Genomic DNA, 21008 nt, shown 5'->3' with positions numbered 1-21008 from the left:
AGTAATCAATTTGAAAATAAGTGACTCTATATATGGATGTGTAGATTATGCGAAGAAGTAACCTTCAGACACAAAGTGAAATAAAGTCCTCCTGAAACAACTACTTTCATATAAATATTGAATTACACGAAAGAAAAAAATTATTTATTTTTTTTTCTTTCGTGTAATTAAATTTTTATATGAAAGTAGCTATTTCAGGAGGACTTTCTTTCTTTTTTTTTCTTTCGTGTAATTCAATTTTTATATGAAAGAAGCTGTTTCAGGAGGACTTTATTTCAGTTTGTGTCTGAAAGTTACCTCTTTGCATGATCTACATATCCATGTATAGAGTTACTTATTTTCAAATTGATTACTTCCTTCCATTCTTTGGAAGACTCCCTCATCCTTTTTTTGTATCAAGATGGAGTAGTAGAAAGCCAAAAACTTTCTTTCCCAAAAATTAATCACTCCTAAAAATATAACCCCTTCAATTCAAAACTCATTTTGTAATACAAAATCGCACTGTAATTTGCGAACAACCTGGTATAAACCTAAACGATTTTATATCATTGAGTCCTACTCTGCTGAATGAAAGTGAGTGAAAATATAAAGGATGTTTCCTAAAAAATAACACGACTATGATATATTATTACTTATTTTTGTAATACAGCTGTCATCGTCGATGTCAAAACCACTCAATAAAAACGTGTCCTTGGAAATGGAGTGCGGGGTGACCTCTTGGCCGAGACCAACCGCAACCACGCCAATATTGCCGTTTTAAGCGTAATGCAGGGTATGAAGGAGTGGTGGGTAATTTATGTACGACATAAAATATCACCTAGCTCTTCGATCGGACCTATACGGGTGGATACGGCCTACATTATTTTCTTCCGTGACCTCGACATGCAATGCTTCAACGCCCTTAATCACGAAAAACTATTCCAAAAATATATTTAATTGATATGCTACTAAATCTAGAAGGCCGTTATTCACGTAATTTCCTCCCCGAAAAACAAGAAGGTTGCCCACCCAATTTCATTTTATGGGTCATTGAATTGTATAAAAAAGAAATTGCTAGCAAAATGAGACCAGTGCAATTTATTTTTGAAAAGGAAACATTTAATAACAGTACAAAAATAGTAATGAATAAAATAATAAATTAAAGTCGATCCTAGGTACGGGGTATGCAACGGGGTGAATTTTTAGTGAAATGGTCTTTCATGATATTCGCTAAGCTAGATCTCCCATTGAAAAACGTTCAATGCAGTTGTTGTATGAGAAATAAAGATCTTCAACCAATTTTAGCACACTTTTTCCATATATAGTAAAATTTTCCGAGAAAATTTGAAAAAAACCGTTTGATTGTTTTCTGTCTGTTTTCACGATATTTAGTGGGATCTTATTTTTTGTGTTTTAGATATGTAATTTTATAATGATATTGAATTCGAAAAATATCTCATTTTCAGACTTTGATGCCCATGTGCTGAAAATCGGTTTTTTAAAAATCAACACTGGCATTTTTTAGGTTGAAGTATCTGCTTTCAGACGCTGTGAAAGAAAAGTAACATTATTATGGAAAAACATGTCAGAATATGCGAATGAAAGAACACGATTTAATAAGTTGAAACTAATTGTGTCTGAAGAAAATAAATATTTCGAAGTAAAATTTCGAAATATTCATCTCTCCCAACTATCTACACCTTATGTTCTGGTAAATGCCTGCCGGAAAATAACTACTTTCCGGCTAATAGCACGCTAGATATTGAATTATATCAGATAGATATTTATGCAAGATACCTCACAGAGGTAAGTCTCGCAGATGTTTCTCGTTCATCCAACAGTAGGACCATGCTGAAATTATTCGAGTAGATCACCTACAGACCGGTTTCGAGGTATTACCTCTCATTAGTTCAGGAAAGATACGACCCAAACAACAAAGTACCTGGGACTCGATAAATTTCAACGCGGCTAAACTGCATGTATAGAATGCCTGTCTTCTGATAAATCGAGTTGGATTTTTGAATCCCTGACTCTTTCGTGCTCTCTGCCTGTGATATAGGCTTAGTTAAGACTCTGAGAGGTGCGTTGCACGGTCGAGACTAATTCTCGCCGCCGTGTTCTTTGTTAAACTCCGTTCAACTCTTAGCTTTCCGAGGTTACTAGCCAGTGACCTCACTTCTCGGAGATGCGAGGCCTTTTGAAGCGGGAAGGGTCGTTGATAGCGTAATCTACCGCGGCCCTGACTAGGGGGTTCTCATGAGTTTCCGCAATTTCGAAAACTCCTCTATTTCGAGTTTAAATACAGTCTTATAAAGTAAGACTTTGTTTTTAAGACTTAGCTTGCTCTTGCGATTGAGGAGAGGATACAAATGTGATATCCCCGCACTCACTTTAGTCTTCACGGATTCGATGTGCTTGACCCAGGTAAGCTTGCGGTCTATAGTTAGACCTAGGTACTTAACCTGGAGGCTCCAGGCGATTTCTTGTCCTGCCATGTCAACTCTGAGATTCGGGTGGGCACTTTGCATACCTTATGCTATCGCTTGTGTTTTTGCAGGGTTCACTCGGATTTTCCAGTCCAGGAACCAAGTCGCAACAGCTGCAACTGCAGTCTGCATATAAGCTACGCCGAATTCTCTCGCCATGGACGAGGACATCAGGGCGGTGTCATCAGCATAGAGTGATACTTTAACATGGTCTATTCTCGGGAGCTCGCTGACATAGAGGTTGTATAGCGTGGGTGAAATGACTGCACCCTGTGGCACTCCAGTCTCTATTTGTCTTACCGGTGAACGGATGTTGTTGAGCTTCACAGTAAAAGTTATGTCCTTCAGGTAGGATCCATTTGACCTGTCCCAGTGGTAGGTCGAAATTAATCATTTTGTGTAGAAGACCTTCGTGCCAGACGCGGTCGAAGGCCTTCGAGATGTCTAATAGTAAGATTTGTACGTTTATTTTTCTATTCATCTCCTGGATTGAATTTTCAACCAGTCTTAGGGCTTGTAGTTCACAAGAGCTGGCTCTTCTGATGCCAAACTGTTCGTCCGGTAGAAGTTGTCTGTCTTCGATCTCCTCGTTCAACCTTTGCAGGACTACTCTCTCCGCGACCTTGGCCATGGAGCCTAACAGACTTATAGGTCTGTAGTTTTGAGGGAATCTTGGGTCTTGGCCTTTTTTTGGTATCATGATACTCTCAGCGTGCTTCCAGTTCTTAGGGAAGTGTCTGAGATTCAGGGAACTGTTGAAGAAGTTTTTAAAGGACATTATTTGATTGTCTGACAGCTGTTTCAATAACCTGTTTGTTATTGCATCAGCTCATGGGGCTTTTTTAGGCTTGGTGGCTCGAATCAGTCCGTTTAGTTCTTCTTCTGACACGGGTCTGATGACGTCCTTGTCATCGAGTAGCAGTGTATCATCCACTGCTTCTTCGATTCGGATATCTCTATTGATATCATCGTTTGGATCTGTGTTCAGTCTGAATTGGCTTTCCATAGTCTCCGCGAAGGCTAAGGCTTTATCTACCGTTGGCCATGTATTGGCGTCGGAGCTTCTCTTTTGTTTTTCCAGCTCTTGACTAATCGTCAAAGAGAGTTATCTCCGGGCCCAAGTCCCAGGAGGGTTCATTCCTGAAGTCAAGAATGGCGCATTTTACCTCGCTGGCTATCGCATTCGCACTGGCTCTATCTCCTGGAAATAGAGTCCTGTGGTATCTTCTTCTGAGACGGTTTTTTTCTCTAATTAGAGTTTTAATCCGCCGAGGAAATTCGTTATAGAATTTCTTCGCTGCGAGAGCGTTTCTTATGTTTTCCTCGAACCGTGTTACCGTAGCGTCTAAGGCTTCGGGGGTTTCGGGAGGTCGTTCTATAGCAGGCATTGCTTCCAAGTACAGATTGAGAGCTTCCCAGTTGGTCCTGATTCCTTCGCTATCGTTTTGTATTGGGGGGCCTTCCCCTAGAATTAGTGTCACTGGGTTGTGATCTGAGTCAAGTTTCAGAAGTCACATATATATCTCAGTTGAGAGTGATGTTTCTGACAATTGCTATGTCTAGATCATCAGGTCTATGAGGTATTTGGTAGTGGGTAGGCAATAGCGGTCCCAAAACCTGATAACCGTGTTCGTCGGCGTGAGCGTATAGCACTTGGCCGTTCAGATTGGTAGCTCTACTCCAATGCGTGTGTTTCGCGTTGAAATCACCTGCAGCTATCGTTGCGGTGTCTGTTTCTAGCAGGAGAGCCCTGAGTGTTTCCGGCTGTATGCGGTTGTTGGGGGGTTATATACTGTTATAATCGGTGTGGACCCCTTTGAAGGTTTACTTCGATACTTATGGCTTCTAAACGATTTAGCGCATCCTCGTCTAGACCAATTTGAGCATGTCTAATCGATCTTTTTATGAGGATGGCTACGCCACCTCCGCGTCTGCCGACTCTGTCTTTTTTTATACAAGACATAGTTCGGGATCGCTATAGTTTTCCCTTGCACGTGGGTCTCTTGCAGGAGTATAATATCCACGTCTTTTTCTGTCAGGAAGTCCTCTACATCGAGTTTCTTCCTGAGTAATCCGTTGGCATTCCAGGTGACAATTTTCAGGGAATCAGGTACTATATGGCGTGTAACCATTTAGTTCCTGATGTTGGCGAGGGTGGTTGCTGCGTACATCGTGTGTGGCGCAGGAAACTGTGCCATCGGACTCTTGAGCTGGTCTATTGCCGTTACTAGGACTTCGACTGCGTTGACATTCTGATGTTGTCTGTTTGGACCTTTGGCCGCATTTGCTTAGGAGACTCCGCTCCTGGTCGCGTTGGACCCGACGGGCCTCCTTGGGGCGGGAATTGGCTGCCTCTGGTGGGCAACAGGCTGCCTTGTGGAGGCTGGTTGTCGTCTTGGGGCTGCTTTCCGGGAGTCCTTGATTTTAGGGAATGCTGGGCATCCACGGTAGCTAGCGGGGTGCGCACCTTTGCAGTTATTGCACTTCGCAGGCAACTGCTTGTCTCTTTTGCACCCGGACGTTAAATGACGTCCTGCGCATTTAACGCAGATAGGAATTGCTTTGCAATTCCGCTTCGTGTGCCCAAATTTTTGGCAACTGTAGCACTGTTCTACCGTTGTTCGAGGTCCCTGTTTTTCTGCCCTGACTCTTATATTCAGGATGTCTCGTGTTTCGTAGATGTGGCTTTGTGCTTTGGAGACCAGCACAAGAACCAGCGGCAACTCTTTGCTATCTGCTTTCTTCATACGCAAGATTGACAAAACGTCGAATCCTCTCGCGTTGAGTTTCTCTTTGATATCCTTGATGATGTCCAGGAATTCTGGGACACCGCGGAAGATAACCCTGAGGAGTTTATCGTCAGTCATACTATAAGTATGGTGAGGAATTTTCATTCTCTCCAGTAGAGCCATCATATTCCTGTAATCAGGAATGCCTGCTGGCTGTACTTTGATGCCATCAGCCGTGTTGATGGCCTTTGTATATCCGATCTTTTCATGGATGACCTGTGAGTCGTTTTCCAAGTCTCCGAAAAAACTGCAGCCTCATGAGTTTATTGCGTTTTTCCTCCTATATTTTCATGAAATCAATTCCAACAATTTTGTTTCCTCTACTAATTTGTATAGATATCCTTTGTTGGATGTTTCTCATACATACTCTTCTGGACATAATTTGCTTTTCCATAAATTGATTATCTCTTGTAATCCATTGTCTCGCATTCTTATAAAGCATGACGACGTATTTCTGTTATTTTGTTGTTGCCTCCAGCTAAGGTCTACGTGATACAGTTGATATATCTGTCATTATTTTCAGCCCATCCCTGCTGTGTTGAAGCAAATCTTTCGTTTTTTTAGACGGTCTCTGCATGAGGTTTTCCCGGCCGTGTTCCCAAGGGTATTTTCCCAGAAATCTTTATATTTTTTTATCCATAGATTTTTGTACCTCCACAGCTGTTTTGGGACCAACATATGGAGCTGATAATCTGTGTCTGGTACACTCATAGTTGCTTTTTATTGCCAATTATTGCTGAGTGCCCAGGCACCCAGTAACTATAGAGTCAACCTATTCCGGTCCGCCAGTTTCTTCAATTCTTCACGAAATTCCCAGACCAATCTCGATGCTGCTATAAGGTTTATCAATGCCCCAAATACTGTCTGGCTATCTGTAAGAATGTTGATCCGCATATTTTGTTGAGGCTTCAGATTGAAACTTCTTGTGCACTATGCCCCTCCTGGGTTGAGAGCCTTCAAATATAATCTTTCCCACACGCTTTCCGTTTGCAGAAGCTCGAATCTCATTTATCCACCCCCACTTACTCAGTGGTGATCCTCAATCTGCTGCTTGGCACTTCAGTGAGATTGAAATCTAACCTCTTGTGTTCGGTAATCAGCCTCTGGTGCCCATATTTTGTTATTCCAGATAATTCGTAATACCTGACTATACAGGGTGTAATTAAATAAGTGTAAAACATTTACGGAGGTGATTCCTCATCGAATAAAAGATAGAATCTTTCATATAAAGAAATTTCATTGGAGCATCCCTTGTTAAGATACAGCCCTTTGAAGGATGTACATAAAATTTGTATTACAATTTTTTTCACAATCACTAAAAAAGTAAAAATATTGAAATTAATCTGACGTTTTGTACTACTAAAAAGACACTTAGCCAGAAATTTATTTGGTTTACCCCATATATGTAAGGGGTGGAAAACGCAACCCCTAAAATTTATTTCCAATGTAACTTTTTGTCTTATTATTTGTTCACTATTTAAATATTTATTTCCGATAGCCTGTTTCATTCTAAACAAAAAATGTCTCTTGGGTTTTTTGCTCAAAATAAATCAGTTCGCAGCAAAAAATTATTTTACGAACAACTACAGAGATACACCGTCATAAATGCGAAAATTCGAAACTAATCTATCTAGTAGGTCGCTATTAGCGATAGTGACACTTAAATTGGTATGACGCTGTCAGTTTGTGAATTTTCGAAATTGAATCAATACTAATTGTGTGTTGTTGTTCTGCTCTTAATTTGTTACTTTAATAATTCACTTGTTATTAAAATGGCATACACAAATGAGGAAATGGCTGATATGCATTACGTTTACGGTCTGTCGAAGGGGAATGGGTTAGAAGCTTCTAGAAGATATGCTGAAATGTATCCTCAACGGCAGCATCCTTCACATAGAATATTTGTTCGACTTAATCAACGATTACGAGAATATGGTTCATTCGACAAAAGAACGCAGGATTGTGGTCGCCATCGAGAAGCACGAACACCACAGCTTAAGGAAGCAGTACTTAATTTGATTGAAGAACAACCTACTACCAGTACCAGAAAGATTGCTTTCCAGCTAAATGTTGATCATATGACGGTATTTCGAATTTTAAAGGAACAACTCTTATACCCTTACCATCTGCAACGAGTACAGGCTCTGTTACCGCGAGACTTTCCGAAACGTCTTGAATTTTGCAATTGGATGCTGGAAATGATTAGAAGAAATTGTGACTTTCTGAAGACGACCGAATTCACAGACGAATGTAGTTTTTCTCGGGACAAGATTATAAATTTCTTTAATTACCACATATGACGAAAACCCTCACGCTATTGTCGAAACTAACCATCAAGAACAGTTTTCTCTTAACGTGTGGCTCGGAGTTATTGGGGATGATTCAATTGGGCCTCATGTTCTACCTCCTCGATTAAATGGTGAGGCATACGTTCAATTTTTAAGAGAACTGCTGGAGGAAGTTCCTTTGGGCGTCAGAAGGTATATGTTGTTTATGCATGATGGGGCTCCCGCCCATTTTAGTCAAGTAACACGTCAGCATTTAACTGAAACATATGCAAATCAGTGGATAAGTTGAGGAGGACCACAGAACTGGCCCGCTCGACCCCCGCATCTCAACCCTCTCGAGTTCTCTATTTGGGGCCATTTACAGCATTTGGTTTATCGTACTCCTGTTCGCGATGTAGAGGACTTACGAAACCGCATCATCGATGCGTGCAGGGTAATCAGAGAGACTCCAGGAATATTTGAGCGAATACGTGGCTCAATGCGCCGGCGTCTAGACGCATGCGTAATGTCTGAAGGTAGACATATTGAACATTTACTATGATTTCTACATGTTGTGTGTTTTGTTATTAATAAATTTGTTTTGTTTATTACCCTTCAATCGTTTAATGCAGGTACTAACTATAAAATAACAATAAATACAGTTCGCATTTATGACGATGTATCTCTGTAGTTGTTTCTTAAAATAATTTTTTGCTGCGAACTGGTTTATTTTGGGCAAAAAACCCAAGTGACATTTTTTGTTTAGAATGAAACAGGCTATCGGAAATAAATTTTTAAATTGTAAACAAATAATAAGACAAAAAGTTACATTGGAAATAAATTTTAGGGGTTGCGTTTTCCACCCCTTACAACCATGGGTAAACCAAATAAATTAGTGGCTAAGTGTCTTTTTGGTAGTACAAAACGTCAGGTTAATTTCAATATTGTAACTTTTTCAGTGCTTGTGAAAAAAATTGTCATACAAATTTCAAGTACCCCCTTTAAGGGGCTGTATCTTAACAAGGGATGCTCCAATAAGTTTCTTTATATGGAAAATCCTATCTTTTTTTCGATGAGGAATCACCTCTTCAAATGTTTTACACTTATTCAGTTACACCCGGTATTGTATGTAGAGTGCGCATGGTGGCACCCTGTAGCTGGAGACGAGCCCTTCCGCACTGCATGATTGAAAGACATATATGTATGTATTGACCGAGTAGGTGATAAGATATGACAATTGGTGATTGCACCACTTAGCCTCTTAGGTTTGTTAACAGGATCAAGCTCTATATTCGATGTTTCAGGTAGGACAGTTGTAGTTGTTGAATTGATGTCCATCTCCCTCACTTTAGATTTCTGATTACTTCATGGTCCGTAAAGGATCCCAAGAGTAATGGTCCATCATTAGTTCGCAGAAGGTTCGATTTTTCAGTGTTGTCATTCGTAGGACTTTTACAGACTTGTGAATATCAAACAGACAAATTCTCAAGATGACTGTTCATCTACTTTTTACGGTTTGAGATCTTACCCATACAGTTTGTGATGGAATTGGCCGATACTTGATGAAAATCCATAACTTATTCATTATGTAGTGTTACTTGAATACGTACAGATTCAACCACTGTCGAGTACATCCATTACATTATGTCTGAATTTAGCCTACATGTCTTTCCATGGGTATGTCTGGCTAGCATCAGTGTTATCTCTTCCTTTCTTTTCATGTGATTCCAGATCCAGGTGAGTCTAGTATCCAGTATCAATTCCAGATACTCAACATATAAGACGAAATATTTTTTTTTCTATTTTCCGAATCTGTATATTGCTTCATTTCATTTATCGGTTTGTTGATGTATCGTTTCTTCTTTGAGCTTGGAGTACCTGTATTGTTGTTTTGGTTTCATATTAGATTTAATGAACACATTCTGTTACATAATTCTGAAATATATATTTTTTGTTGATAAGCTTTTCTATTTTCAGTGCATCCCAAAATAGGCGCAAAAGTCGCACCACAGATTTCTTTGGGATCGTGAACAGACATAACAAAGGTATGAGAGATACAGATTAATCTGAATTATAAAACAATCACAATAAGCAGATGGCGACCACGTTTCGGGCCGCTGTCTATTTACGTGGTCCATTAGCCTTAAACAAAGGAAAAATTTTTCTGCGGCCTCGGTTCACGCGAAACCGCGGTTTAGTCAGTGGCTAGAAACATTTTGGTGGTTGCCGCACTAATGCCCATTGGATGATTTTGAGTCGCATCTGCTTTGGAAATTAATTTTCGATTCGTTCCTGTACGATTATGTTCAATCGGTCGAAGGACCGTTTTGGTTCGTGCAATACTTACAAGAATAATAACATTCATAATTATAAACGAATTAAAAAACAATCGATGGCGATGTGCTTCAGTATCTAAACGGGTGAAGTCCTAGCGCTAGATCGGGTAAATATTAGATTCAATAATATAGAGACTAGTAATGGGCTTGTTTCATGCTATGGAAAATGATACTGGTTTGCTTATAGACTGATCGAGTTAGGGGTATATTATACTTATCAAGCCTAATCGGTCCCAAGAAAAACATTTGCAGAAAAAAGAACAATTCGAAAAGCAATAATTTAAATAGGCCGCGTGTCTGTTGACCAATAAAATTGAGCGTGTCTAGAGCCAAGTTTATTGGTTTTCAATATCACAGATCTGATGATCCAATTTAACAGACGCCATTTTTGTTGTTAATGTTGTCAACTCGGTGTGAATACAACTGTTACCATTATCTAAGTAAAGAATGTTTTTTTTTTTTTGTAAAAGCTAGGTCTCGGCGGGTGCCTATTTTTCTGCATATTCCGAAAAATATTTTTTCATGTTATTTTTGGATTGAATTTTACCATTACTGCAACCAAAATGGTAAAAATATGTTTTATAACTAGTTGTAAAAACAGATCATCCATACCAGACAAAAAGTTTTTAGGTGTTCCAAAAAACGAAACTCAAAGAGATCTATGGTTTTCTTCAGTCGGCCACGCTAAAATAAAAATTAAATCAAAACTTTCCATCCTTCGATAAAAGACAAAGTGTAAAATGAATGTCATATAAATAAAAGGGACCTACTAAATATACCACCTACCGTTTCAATTTTTCATTCTTCATTTCGGTACGAAAGTATTGCATATTTTTCAAGTAAAATTCATCGATCATTTCAAAATCGACTCTTGGTAAGTTGTCGGAGTCAGCTTTAACAAAACTAGGCTCAACATTCATTTTGAAATTATTTTTAACGAAAATAGGAAGTTATGTGTGGAAACTATTGACATTAGAAAGAGCACATTGTCGCATACACTACAGAGGGCGCTGGCTGACTGGATGACAATATGGCTAATATACCAGAAACGTTGAATTTCTTATTTATGATGGGTGGCGTGAATGTATAATTGATTTATTTCATTTGGGTTCATGAGCATTCGAAAACCATTTGAAAATACAGCTCGTTAAATTATATTTAGAATCATATTTAGATATAATTTGTACTATATCAGTTATCAAGACAGATATTATTGTCCATTTTTATGCTTAATTCGTGGATTTGAGCGATCTTATTATTCTATAATTATTTGTTTGCTGGCTTTATTCTTAAAAAACTGAATAAATACAGAAAATTTTAATTGATCGTTAATTTTCTTAGGAAAATGGAGTACCCGTATCACAATTTATTGGTTTATTCGGAATTGAAAATGTATGTCATATCGGATCCAATCTGTTTGTTTTTGCAACATTGAGTTTCAACTTTTTCTTAGCTGACAACTCGCATAGGAACAATTCGTTTTTTCATCGAGTTTAGTTTGTGTGTGTTTTGAAAGTGTTCTAGAGATATATTTGAATATTAATAAGGTGCATTCTTGTGCTGATTTTAATTGTGCGGAAGGGCACAAGAAAACAGAAAGCGTATTAGTATATAGGTGGTTTATTTCATATAATGAGTTGAGGTTCCCAAAGGATAAGTATTCTACACAGAAAGTATTATCTGGAGTTAATACGGTTGCTGAAAGTATGAAACAAATTGAATTAATATTTTTGCAAAAAAATCAAATACTTTTCATTTTACTTCATTAAATTTTATCATATGATTAATTGTATTACCTCAGAAGCTTTTGTTGGATCAGTTCGAGTACAATCATTTCTGTCTATACTTGACCTCATTCAACCTTCCTATCAAATTTTGGAAGATTCAACAGATTACCCAAGCGAGCCTATAACGCTTGAATTTAGTAGCAATATTAGAAAGAGATATGTATGTAGGAATCGTGTTTTTTATAATAAATTGCAGTTGTACAGATTAAGGATTGTAGAATGAATTGAATATTTGAAATGATTCTTTAACCCAGTTTGCAATATTTTTTGATTTCCATAACTGTATATTATTGAATAATGCACAAAATCATAGTCAAGGTAAATATTTTGTGATCTTTCGACTTTGTATATTGATTTTAGATGTAGAACTCATTTCCAAACATGATTTTTCGTGTAAGGTCAGGTGGGGTAAGTGCGATTTTGGGGAAAGTGCATCCAACGATCCTGAAAAATTAATTTCTAAAGTTTAGGGTGCGCCATCTATGGATTTTAATTGAAACGTTCATACCTCATCGTTAGGAATCGATAAAACGCGGAAACAAATTACGTTGTGCTTCCAGCAGTCTGAGGTTCGTAGAAGCACCAGTAATGTTGAACTAGTTTTATAACTCTGACTAATTGAACTTCACACAAATAAAAGTTATTCAGACCTCACTATGTGCTTTATTCAAATAGAAAGCTGGTCACAAACTAATTGTGTACAATAACAATTCATGTGCTTATATAGACACACTATGACATTGGTAAAGGTAAAAAGATAATTTACGGGAAAAGTTCTTACTATGCAAGATAATTCCCGGGTAGAATTCATAATCATCAAAAGATAAGTCTTGGTTAAAATGCTTATGATATGTTATAGGCTGTAAACATCAAACAATGGTTGTAAACAATTAAGAGATAAAGTTCGGCAAGAATGCAATGTCAGCAATTACCGGTTGTTATCTATAAAGAAACAGGTTAGTCCAGGGTTGGCTCGGGAATAATGTAACTCCTCCCGCCTAAAAGGGAAGCCTAGGGCAGATTGGGCTGACTAGGCTGGGTCTGCTGGTTGGTCAGCTCGAAGTCATCAAGTGGAGGAATGGATCTCCGGTGTCTCAAGTAGGTAATGAAGTTGTATGGGTAACAGGATTTGTAGTAGCATGTTACCCCAAAGTATGTAGCTATGCAGAGTGTCAGGCAAATGAGGATAATGGTCCATATGGGCATGGAATAGGCTGCTACAGGCTCGGCTGGCAGGAAAACTTCATGGTGGGTGTTCATTTTCGCTGTGAGATGTTGGATCTCTTCTAAATTCATCTTGGTAAGCTTGACTGGTACAGGTCTAGTGTACAATTGGGAAATATTTAATGATGGAAGCTGGATGACTTTCATCGGTGTCAGCTCATCATTTCCATGAGAAAATTTCTCATTGCCAATGAGAAAATAACAGTTTTCCGGGATTGTAATGAGGTAACTCCCAGGTTTGACTTCATGATGGTTTTCGACGGAGCAACTTTCAGTTATAATGACATTGCTCGGTGTCGAGAATAAGACGTTCCATGGTGTGACTTGGTTTGCAATGGCTTTTTCCAAGTGGACATTCAATGTAGTACAGTTGGCGGCTTCATTCTTCAGAATGACCATGACAATACAATCTTCTTCGGATTGGAGGTTATTGTTGCAATAACACAAATCTTCAATCTCTGGGCAAGGTTCATCGTGATATTGGTAAAGTTCACTACTCTCATTCAAGGTAAGGAAAGGTTTCTGAGGTGAAATCATTTTATTTAGAAGTGGTATAGGATAAAGGAAATACGTTTGGAATACAATGGGCATCAAAATAGGAAAGTGTATGAGAAATATTATCCTCTCACTAGTAAAAAGTAATTGTATTCCTAAGAATGCATAGTAGCTATGTTGATTTTTGAATGTAGCTATTTGATCAGTAGAATATATCATATTCAATTTTTGTATCATAATACGTAAGTTTGTTAATGAAAGAAATGTAGGATGTATTCGATGAAAATTTGCAAATGTAATTGCGTTAACAATTTGATTTAAATGACTTTGCAAGTTGATAAGGGAATCAATTATCAGATGTAAAATATTTATTTCATTGATTTCTTCTTGGAATTTATCAATAAGGTTCATAGTTATGATTATATTTGATTTTATCTGGTGTAAAGTACGATTTGTTTGTGTCATAAATTCTTTTGCAATAGATATCTGATTATTTATTGCATCTTTAAGTAAGTGATTGTTTGTTTCTATATGGTTTAGGATCATATCAATTCTTTTACCGTCTTCATCATCAAGGGTTCCAAATAACCATTTGGATATTTTTCCACCAATATTTATCAGTCCGCGTTTACTAACAATGTGTGGATTTATTGTCTGTAAAAGATGGTCAATTTGTTTAGATAAAGTAAAGGCTTGGCGTAAAAGTAAGTCTGACTGATTACTTATGCCTTGCTTATTAGCAATGAAACTCAGTTGGGTATCGATATGATGTTTCATTTCAAAGAATTCAGTAATATTCAAATAACTGACAAATGTATGCTTGCTCACAATGATTTTTGTTTTTCCTACATTAATAGGTACGATTGGATTATTAAGTTTCTGAATGGATCCATTAATAGGGTGAATGATTAAAAGGATCGAGAGTATGAACATTAAGTCCATCTGAAAATATATGAAGAAATAAGCATATTAGTATTGTTTGCGTTTCTTCAAGTTGTGTTTAGAATATTTAGATTTTTCAGTTTTAACTTTATTTTTCGTTTGAGCAACTGGCTCAATTTTAGTGAACTTGGGTGCGAGTTTATCTCTAGTTTCTTCTTTGAGATATATTTGATCTTGATGTGTTATTGTCATAGGTTCTTTGCGATCAGCATTAATTCTTTTTAATTGATCAGTTTTCTTTTCTTCCAAATTTGTATTCATTTTGTCATAAAACTTCTTTAAGTTTTCTTTATGGTCTTGAACATATTTCGTCACAATATCTTTATCAGTTATATCGAAAGGGTCTTTTGAATTGAAGTGTCCAGATACGACTTCAAAAGGAGTATATTCGGTGGATGAATGAACCGAATTATTATAATGTAATACTGAATATCGTATTAAATTATTCAAGGATTCTGTTGGGTATTGTCTTGTTTTTATTCTTACTTGTTCAAGAAATGTTGAATGAAATCTTTCAATGTAGCTGTTAGAATTAGGATTTCTTGGAGTTGTTACATGAATTTGTATCTTATGTAGCCTACAAAAATCTTGAAAGTTATTGTTATTAAATTCGCTGCCACCATCACACACAATTGTATGAGGTATTCCGTAATGTGAAATAAAAATCAGTAATCCATCAAGAATGTTTATAGAATTTGCTCCCATTATTGGATATACTTGGGCAAATTTAGAAAACGTGTCAATAATGGTTAAAAATTTTTCTTTTGCTATCGACAATGTATCGATATGAACTCTTTCAAAAGGTCTGGTACCTACAGGAATAGGTTGAAATTGAAATTCATTAGGTTTTCTTTCATATTTGGATCTTTGACAAATATTGCAGTTGTTGATATAATTTGTTATATCCTTGACAATGTTTGGCCAATAATAATTTTTTCTGATTGAATCAATGGTTGTAGTAATTCCTCTATGACCTGTTTTATAAACATGGTGATAGTTTATTTTTTCTTGTTGTTCATTTTGTAAAGTTACATCCTTCACTTTTGTTGAACAAATAATCAATTTTGAATGCAAGTTAATAATTTTATCTTGAATTATTTTCAGGAAATATTTTTCATGTTCTTTGTCGGGAAAGTATAAATGATAAGTTGTATCATTATTCAGTTCTGCTATAAAATTTTCTAAGTCTTCCTCTATATTTTTCTTTCTCAAATTAATAAAATATCTATTATTGTCAAAGACTTTTTCTCTAATACAAAGAGGTACTGGTGAGGCTTCTGATATCTTTATTATGACTTGATGTTTGTAAAAATTCAAAGGTTTCTCTGCATAGGGAAAAGTCAGTAAGGGAGTTTCATCAGCTGAATGTGCTGTTGTAGTATGATTCTCAGGGACATCTTTCAAAAACTCATTAATGATATCATCTATATCTCCGACTTCATTTATGATAGAAATATCATCTTGTGGATTCCTAGATAAGGCATCCGCGACAACATTGTCTTTACCTTTTATATATTCGATTTCATAGTTATATTCGGATAACAATAATTTCCATCTCACTAATTTTGAATTAGGTTCTTTTAGATTATCTAACCATTTGAGAGGTTTGTGATCTGATCGTATTTTAAAGAATCTTCCGAATAAATAAAGTCTAAAGTATTTCACAGAGCAAATAATTGCTAATAATTCTTTTTCGATAACAGAATAATTTATTTCATTTGGATTGAGAGTGCGGCTTGCATAACATACATGTTTTCCATTTTTGAGAAATCTGGATGAATGATTACGTGTCATAGAAATTCGATTTCTCTTATCATAAATCGCTTTTGTCTAATTGAACTTTCAAATTAATTAATTTCAAATTACGTCCTTTTTTATGTAAAGGATGGAACAAAAATCGCACCTCTAAGATAACCGAGGGAAAGTTTCTTTGTGCAATTATTATTTATTTTTTGTTAATTTCAAATAAGTATTTTATTGATTTGATTCAATTATAATTTTATTAATATATGAATATTGAATAAATGTAAATACTTTCAAATTATTCATTAAATTTTTTTTTTCGCAACATCTTTTGAATCATATCATATATTCATCCAAAGTTGGTGAAATTTAATAACACTTTTTGCGTTTTTTAAAATTATATTTCGAGAACTTTGGATTCTCGGATTTTCTTTCAATTTCTGTTTGTATGGGGATTACTTTAACAAACTTCGAATTTAAATTATCCATTGTTTGTCCTTTGTTATGCATTTCATTATCTTGGGATGTAATCATAGGTTTCGTTTGTTTAGAATTGGTTTTTTTTATTGTATTATTTTGTTTCCTTTTTAACTTCAGGTTAATATTATTACATGTAGTTTTAAGAATATTTTCTTTATTGTTTCGAAAATATTTCGTTTCGATTTTTTCAGTAAGAATATAATTTTCTTTTTGTAACTCATTTAACGGAATTGGAATTTCTTCAGTTGGTTTATTATCTGTCTCGAAAAATAATTGTTTCTCAATATGGGTTAACTCATAATTGTTTTTATCTTCGTTTTGTATTTGTGAATTTGTATTAATGAAATGTAGTTGTTCAAATTCAAAAGTTGGTGTTGATTGGTCTTCATTATTTATCATCAAGCTGTTATTTTCAAATTCTTCATTTATTTCTTGTTGATATTCTGTTTGATACTCTATTTCTGGTTCAGAATCAATATTTGGTTGTTCAAAATAAAAATTATCTTTAGAAGGATGAGGTAATAAAACCCCATTATAATGTAATTCTTCTACACGAAAATTAGGTTCAGATTGTGGTTGAAAGAAATTCTGTTGTGTATTTAAATGTCTGGTAGAAGTAGACATTGGTGTTGGTTTATTATTCACTTGTTGGTTTTTTGGTTTCCAAACGTTTACATTGGAAGGTTTACCAAATACTTGTTGGTTTGAAAAATATTTTTGAGGCACTTGTCGAGGTGTCAGTTGAATTGGTTGACTTGGGAAATATTGTCTTTGGATATTACCAAATTGTTGTTGGTTATAATTTCGGAATTGTGGTGTTTGAAAATTATTTGATGCGGAAAAGGTTGGTTGAATAATCTTTTTCTGTAAATAATTGGGTTGTGGTTGATATGATTTTTCCATGGGTAGTTTCAAATTTGGATTTGGTAGTGACTGTGTATATGACTGTGTATAATTCTTCCTTCCTTCATTTACCAAGGATAAAAAATTCTCTTCCTCGATAAATTGTTTCATTGCTTCCTCTAAGCAATTAGGATTTTTCAAACGAACACTAGTTTGAATGTTTGATGGAAGATATTTCAAAAATGTGATCAACACTAGCTTTTCAATGTTGTCAATCTGTGCAACCTTTGCGTCTCTAGTCATGTTTGAGTCATTATTGATAGAAGAAAAAATTAAACTTCTCACATATTGGCAACGAACACCAAAACTGTAAGGATTTTCTTTAAGTTGTGGTCTCAAACTTTGTAATTCTTGTAATAAACAATTGAAAGATCGTTGATCAGAGAATGAGATTTTCAAAATCTCTTTCACTTCGTTCCATGTGTTTAATTCAATACGGCTGGCTATCAGTGTGAGAGCTTTTCCTTTAAGTTTACTCAATATAGCTCTAAATATTATTTTTTTTATAAACTGAGATTCATTGTTGTATTGTTGAAATGTTTCATCACATACAGCAATAAAGTTATTTAGTTCACACGGGTCTCCGTTAAATGTAGGAATAATATCCAAAAATAGTCTCAATTGTTGATAATTTGGTTCAGCCATGATATTATTATCAGAATTCAAGCTCAAAGACGACAAACTTTCACTCAAATTAGCTAAGTCTGAATTTGAATTATTTCGTAATGTTCTTATTTGTTGTCTAGCGTCACTATTTATTTTTCTCAACTCTAAAATATCTCGAAACATAAAAATAATAATAATATGAGAGAATAATTATTTCACTTCACTATAATACTAAGGATATATAAATAAATAGGGATATATGGTTTACATGCAAAAAAAAGGTTTGAAGGAATTGTTTGAGAGTCTTACCCTTGCTTCTGGGTCTCTTCTTTTGTTTCTGTTTGTCTTTCTTTTCTTTGTTCTGGTAACCGGTCCAGGAATATTCGGTCCCTAGATGGTTGTCAGCTTCTTCTCGAATATTCGGTCCAAGAATCAGCCCCGTGCAACGCAAGAGAATATCCAGTCCTCTTCCCGATACACTGTGGTTTGGTCTTGTAGCTCCTGTCGAAGATTTGGTAATCACCAGGCAGTAAATTGCTTGCTGTCTGTACAGGTATCCTACCGACTGCGCCAATTACGTTGTGCTTCCAGCAGCCTGGGGTTCGTAGAAGCACCAGTAATGTTGAACTAGTTTTATAACTCTGACTAATTGAACTTCACACAAATAAAAGTTATTCAGACCTCACTATGTGCTTTATTCAAATAGAAAGCTGGTCACAAACTAATTGTGTACAATAACAATTCATGTGCTTATATAGACACACTATGACATTGGTAAAGGTAAAAAGATAATTTACGGGAAAAGTTCTTACTATGCAAGATAATTCCCGGGTAGAATTCATAATCATCAAAAGATAAGTCTTGGTTAAAATGCTTATGATATGTTATAGGCTGTAAACATCAAACAATGGTTGTAAACAATTAAGAGATAAAGTTCGGCAAGAATGCAATGTCAGCAATTACCGGTTGTTATCTATAAAGAAACAGGTTAGTCCAGGGTTGGCTCGGGAATAATGTAACTAACAGTGCGTGTCACTTCGGCAAAACCTGTTGGAACGCCAACGTGAATTTTAATATCCTTGTGTCAATTGGATTATTTCGTTCTGATAATTGATTTCTATGTTGTCGTTGGGTAAGTGTAAAAGTGTTTATATGTAATAGTGTTCGCTTTTGGTATAATTCAATGGGGGCATGTTGGTTTTTTAGAGGTTAAGCTAAGAACAGAAATTCGCTTAGGTGTGCACTTCCCCCGGCAAAATTTGATATTGGGGAAAGTGCGCATTTGTCGTAAGGGGGAAGTGCACATGGAGTGTGCTCTTACCCCATTACATTTTCTTTATTTTATTTTGTAGTTTTTTTACAAAATGCCACGAGTTTACGTGAGAACTTCACAGCGAGGACAATCGTACACCCAAGAAACCTTGAGACGTGCCGTGGAAGAAATTCGTAATGGTGTAATAAGACCAAAACGAGCTGCAGGGTTATACAGAATTCCACTATCAACCATTCGAGATCACCTAAAAGGAAGACGTGGAACGAAAAGCTCATCATTTGGTAGACCGCCTGCACTTCCAGAAGAACATGAACAAAAATTGGCAAATTGTTTAAAACAAATGGAGACGTGGGGATTTGGCTTGAGCCGGTTGGAGTTGCTTGATATTGTAAAACAATATGTTGACAAAAATAATCTAAAAACACCATTTAAATTCAACAAGCCTGGAGAAGACTGGTTTATTAACTTTAAAAAGCGGCATTCACTATCGATAAAAAAACCTCAGAGTATCGAATATGCACGGAAAAATATGACAGATCCTTTTATTATATATCCCTACTTCAACTTGCTTAAACAAACGCTTCAAGATCTCGAGTTAATGAATCAGCCAGATAAAATCTGGAATCTGGACGAGTCAAGTTTATGTCCTGATCCCAGCAAAACTAAAGTAGTGGGTGGAATTGGAAAGACTGTTTCAAGAACTGTGAGCAGTCCTGGAAGGGAGAATACAACCATATTGGCAGCTGTAAATGCTGCAGGAAAAAAAGCACCGCCATTGATATTATTTAAAGCAAAAAATCTTTGGAATTCTTGGATTCCCGAAAATGAAATTTTTCCCGGTACCGCTCATGGCGCTACCAAAAACGGATGGATGGAAGCTGATGTTTTTTACAATTATTTAGCAAAGACACTAATTCCAACAATGGGCGCGGAAAGACCTCAACTACTGATATACGATGGCCACAGCACACATGTGACTGAGAAAGTGATCGAACTTGCCATTCAAGAAAATATTACAATCCTTAAATTGCCTCCCCATACGTCCCATTTATTACAACCGCTAGATCTATCAGTGTTTAAACCTTTGAAAGATAAATGGGACGCAAAATTAGTTACATGGCAGAGACACAATATAGGTGTTAAGGTACCAAAGGTTACATTTTCCACCATGGTCCAAAGTTCATGGCTAGAACTCCTTACGGAAACAATCTCAAATGGTTTTAAAAAGGCAGGTATTTTCCCGTACAATCCGAACGTGATATCTGAAAACGTGTTTGATCCCGAAAGCCTTAAACGTTGGAAGAGGACGCAGGAGGAAACACCTCAAGAAACGCAACAAGAAACAACTCAAGAAACCCCTCCTCAAGTAGAAAATATTGAGCCTGTAGCGAGTACTTCTGCAGAGCCAAATCTTCCAAACGGCAAAGTTTATCAACCACCAAACGTTTCATTCGAGCAGCTTTTGTTGGAAACTATCAAACAATCTAAAAAAGACCCGATCACTAAACGTAAGCGTATCGCCCCCGTTCAGAAATCATTACCTCCAAACAGGCTAAAACAAAATTGGAAGAGGTGGCAAAGAAGTCATGTAAAAAGAAAACCGAGGTGGCACCTGAAACAAGCAAATCTTATGACGCCTCCATAGATTATATTGATTCCGAGGACAATCTGGATGCGGAAGTCTTTTCTGATGTTTCT

At 36.3% G+C, this 21008-nt stretch overlaps 2 protein-coding genes across 3 annotated transcripts in view; both read left to right on the top strand.

Moving 5' to 3' along the window:
* Positions 1 to 21008, top strand: part of LOC111504188 (uncharacterized) — a 442392-nt gene that overhangs the window by 13525 nt on the left and 407859 nt on the right. Inside the window, exon 2 of one of the 2 annotated variants that reach the window (XM_074171789.1) lies at positions 9499 to 9566. The exons of the other annotated variant lie outside the window; for it this stretch is intronic. Coding sequence (XP_074027890.1) covers positions 9499 to 9566 — 68 coding nt within the window. The remainder of the gene's footprint in view (positions 1 to 9498; positions 9567 to 21008) is intronic. 2 annotated transcript variants of the gene reach the window in all.
* On the top strand, positions 19065 to 20955 carry LOC141481089 (uncharacterized). The gene is made up of 2 exons (XM_074172205.1): positions 19065 to 19169; positions 19390 to 20955. Exon 2 carries the CDS (start codon positions 19402 to 19404, stop codon positions 20953 to 20955), a length of 1554 nt encoding a protein of 517 aa, XP_074028306.1. The 5' UTR covers positions 19065 to 19169; positions 19390 to 19401.

This window comes from Leptinotarsa decemlineata, unplaced genomic scaffold (assembly GCF_025532065.1).
Source record: "Leptinotarsa decemlineata unplaced genomic scaffold, Ldec_3_MD MMD2_tig00000035_RagTag_RagTag, whole genome shotgun sequence".
Taxonomy (NCBI): domain Eukaryota; kingdom Metazoa; phylum Arthropoda; class Insecta; order Coleoptera; family Chrysomelidae; genus Leptinotarsa; species Leptinotarsa decemlineata.
This window is presented reverse-complemented; position numbering and strand designations above follow the sequence as displayed.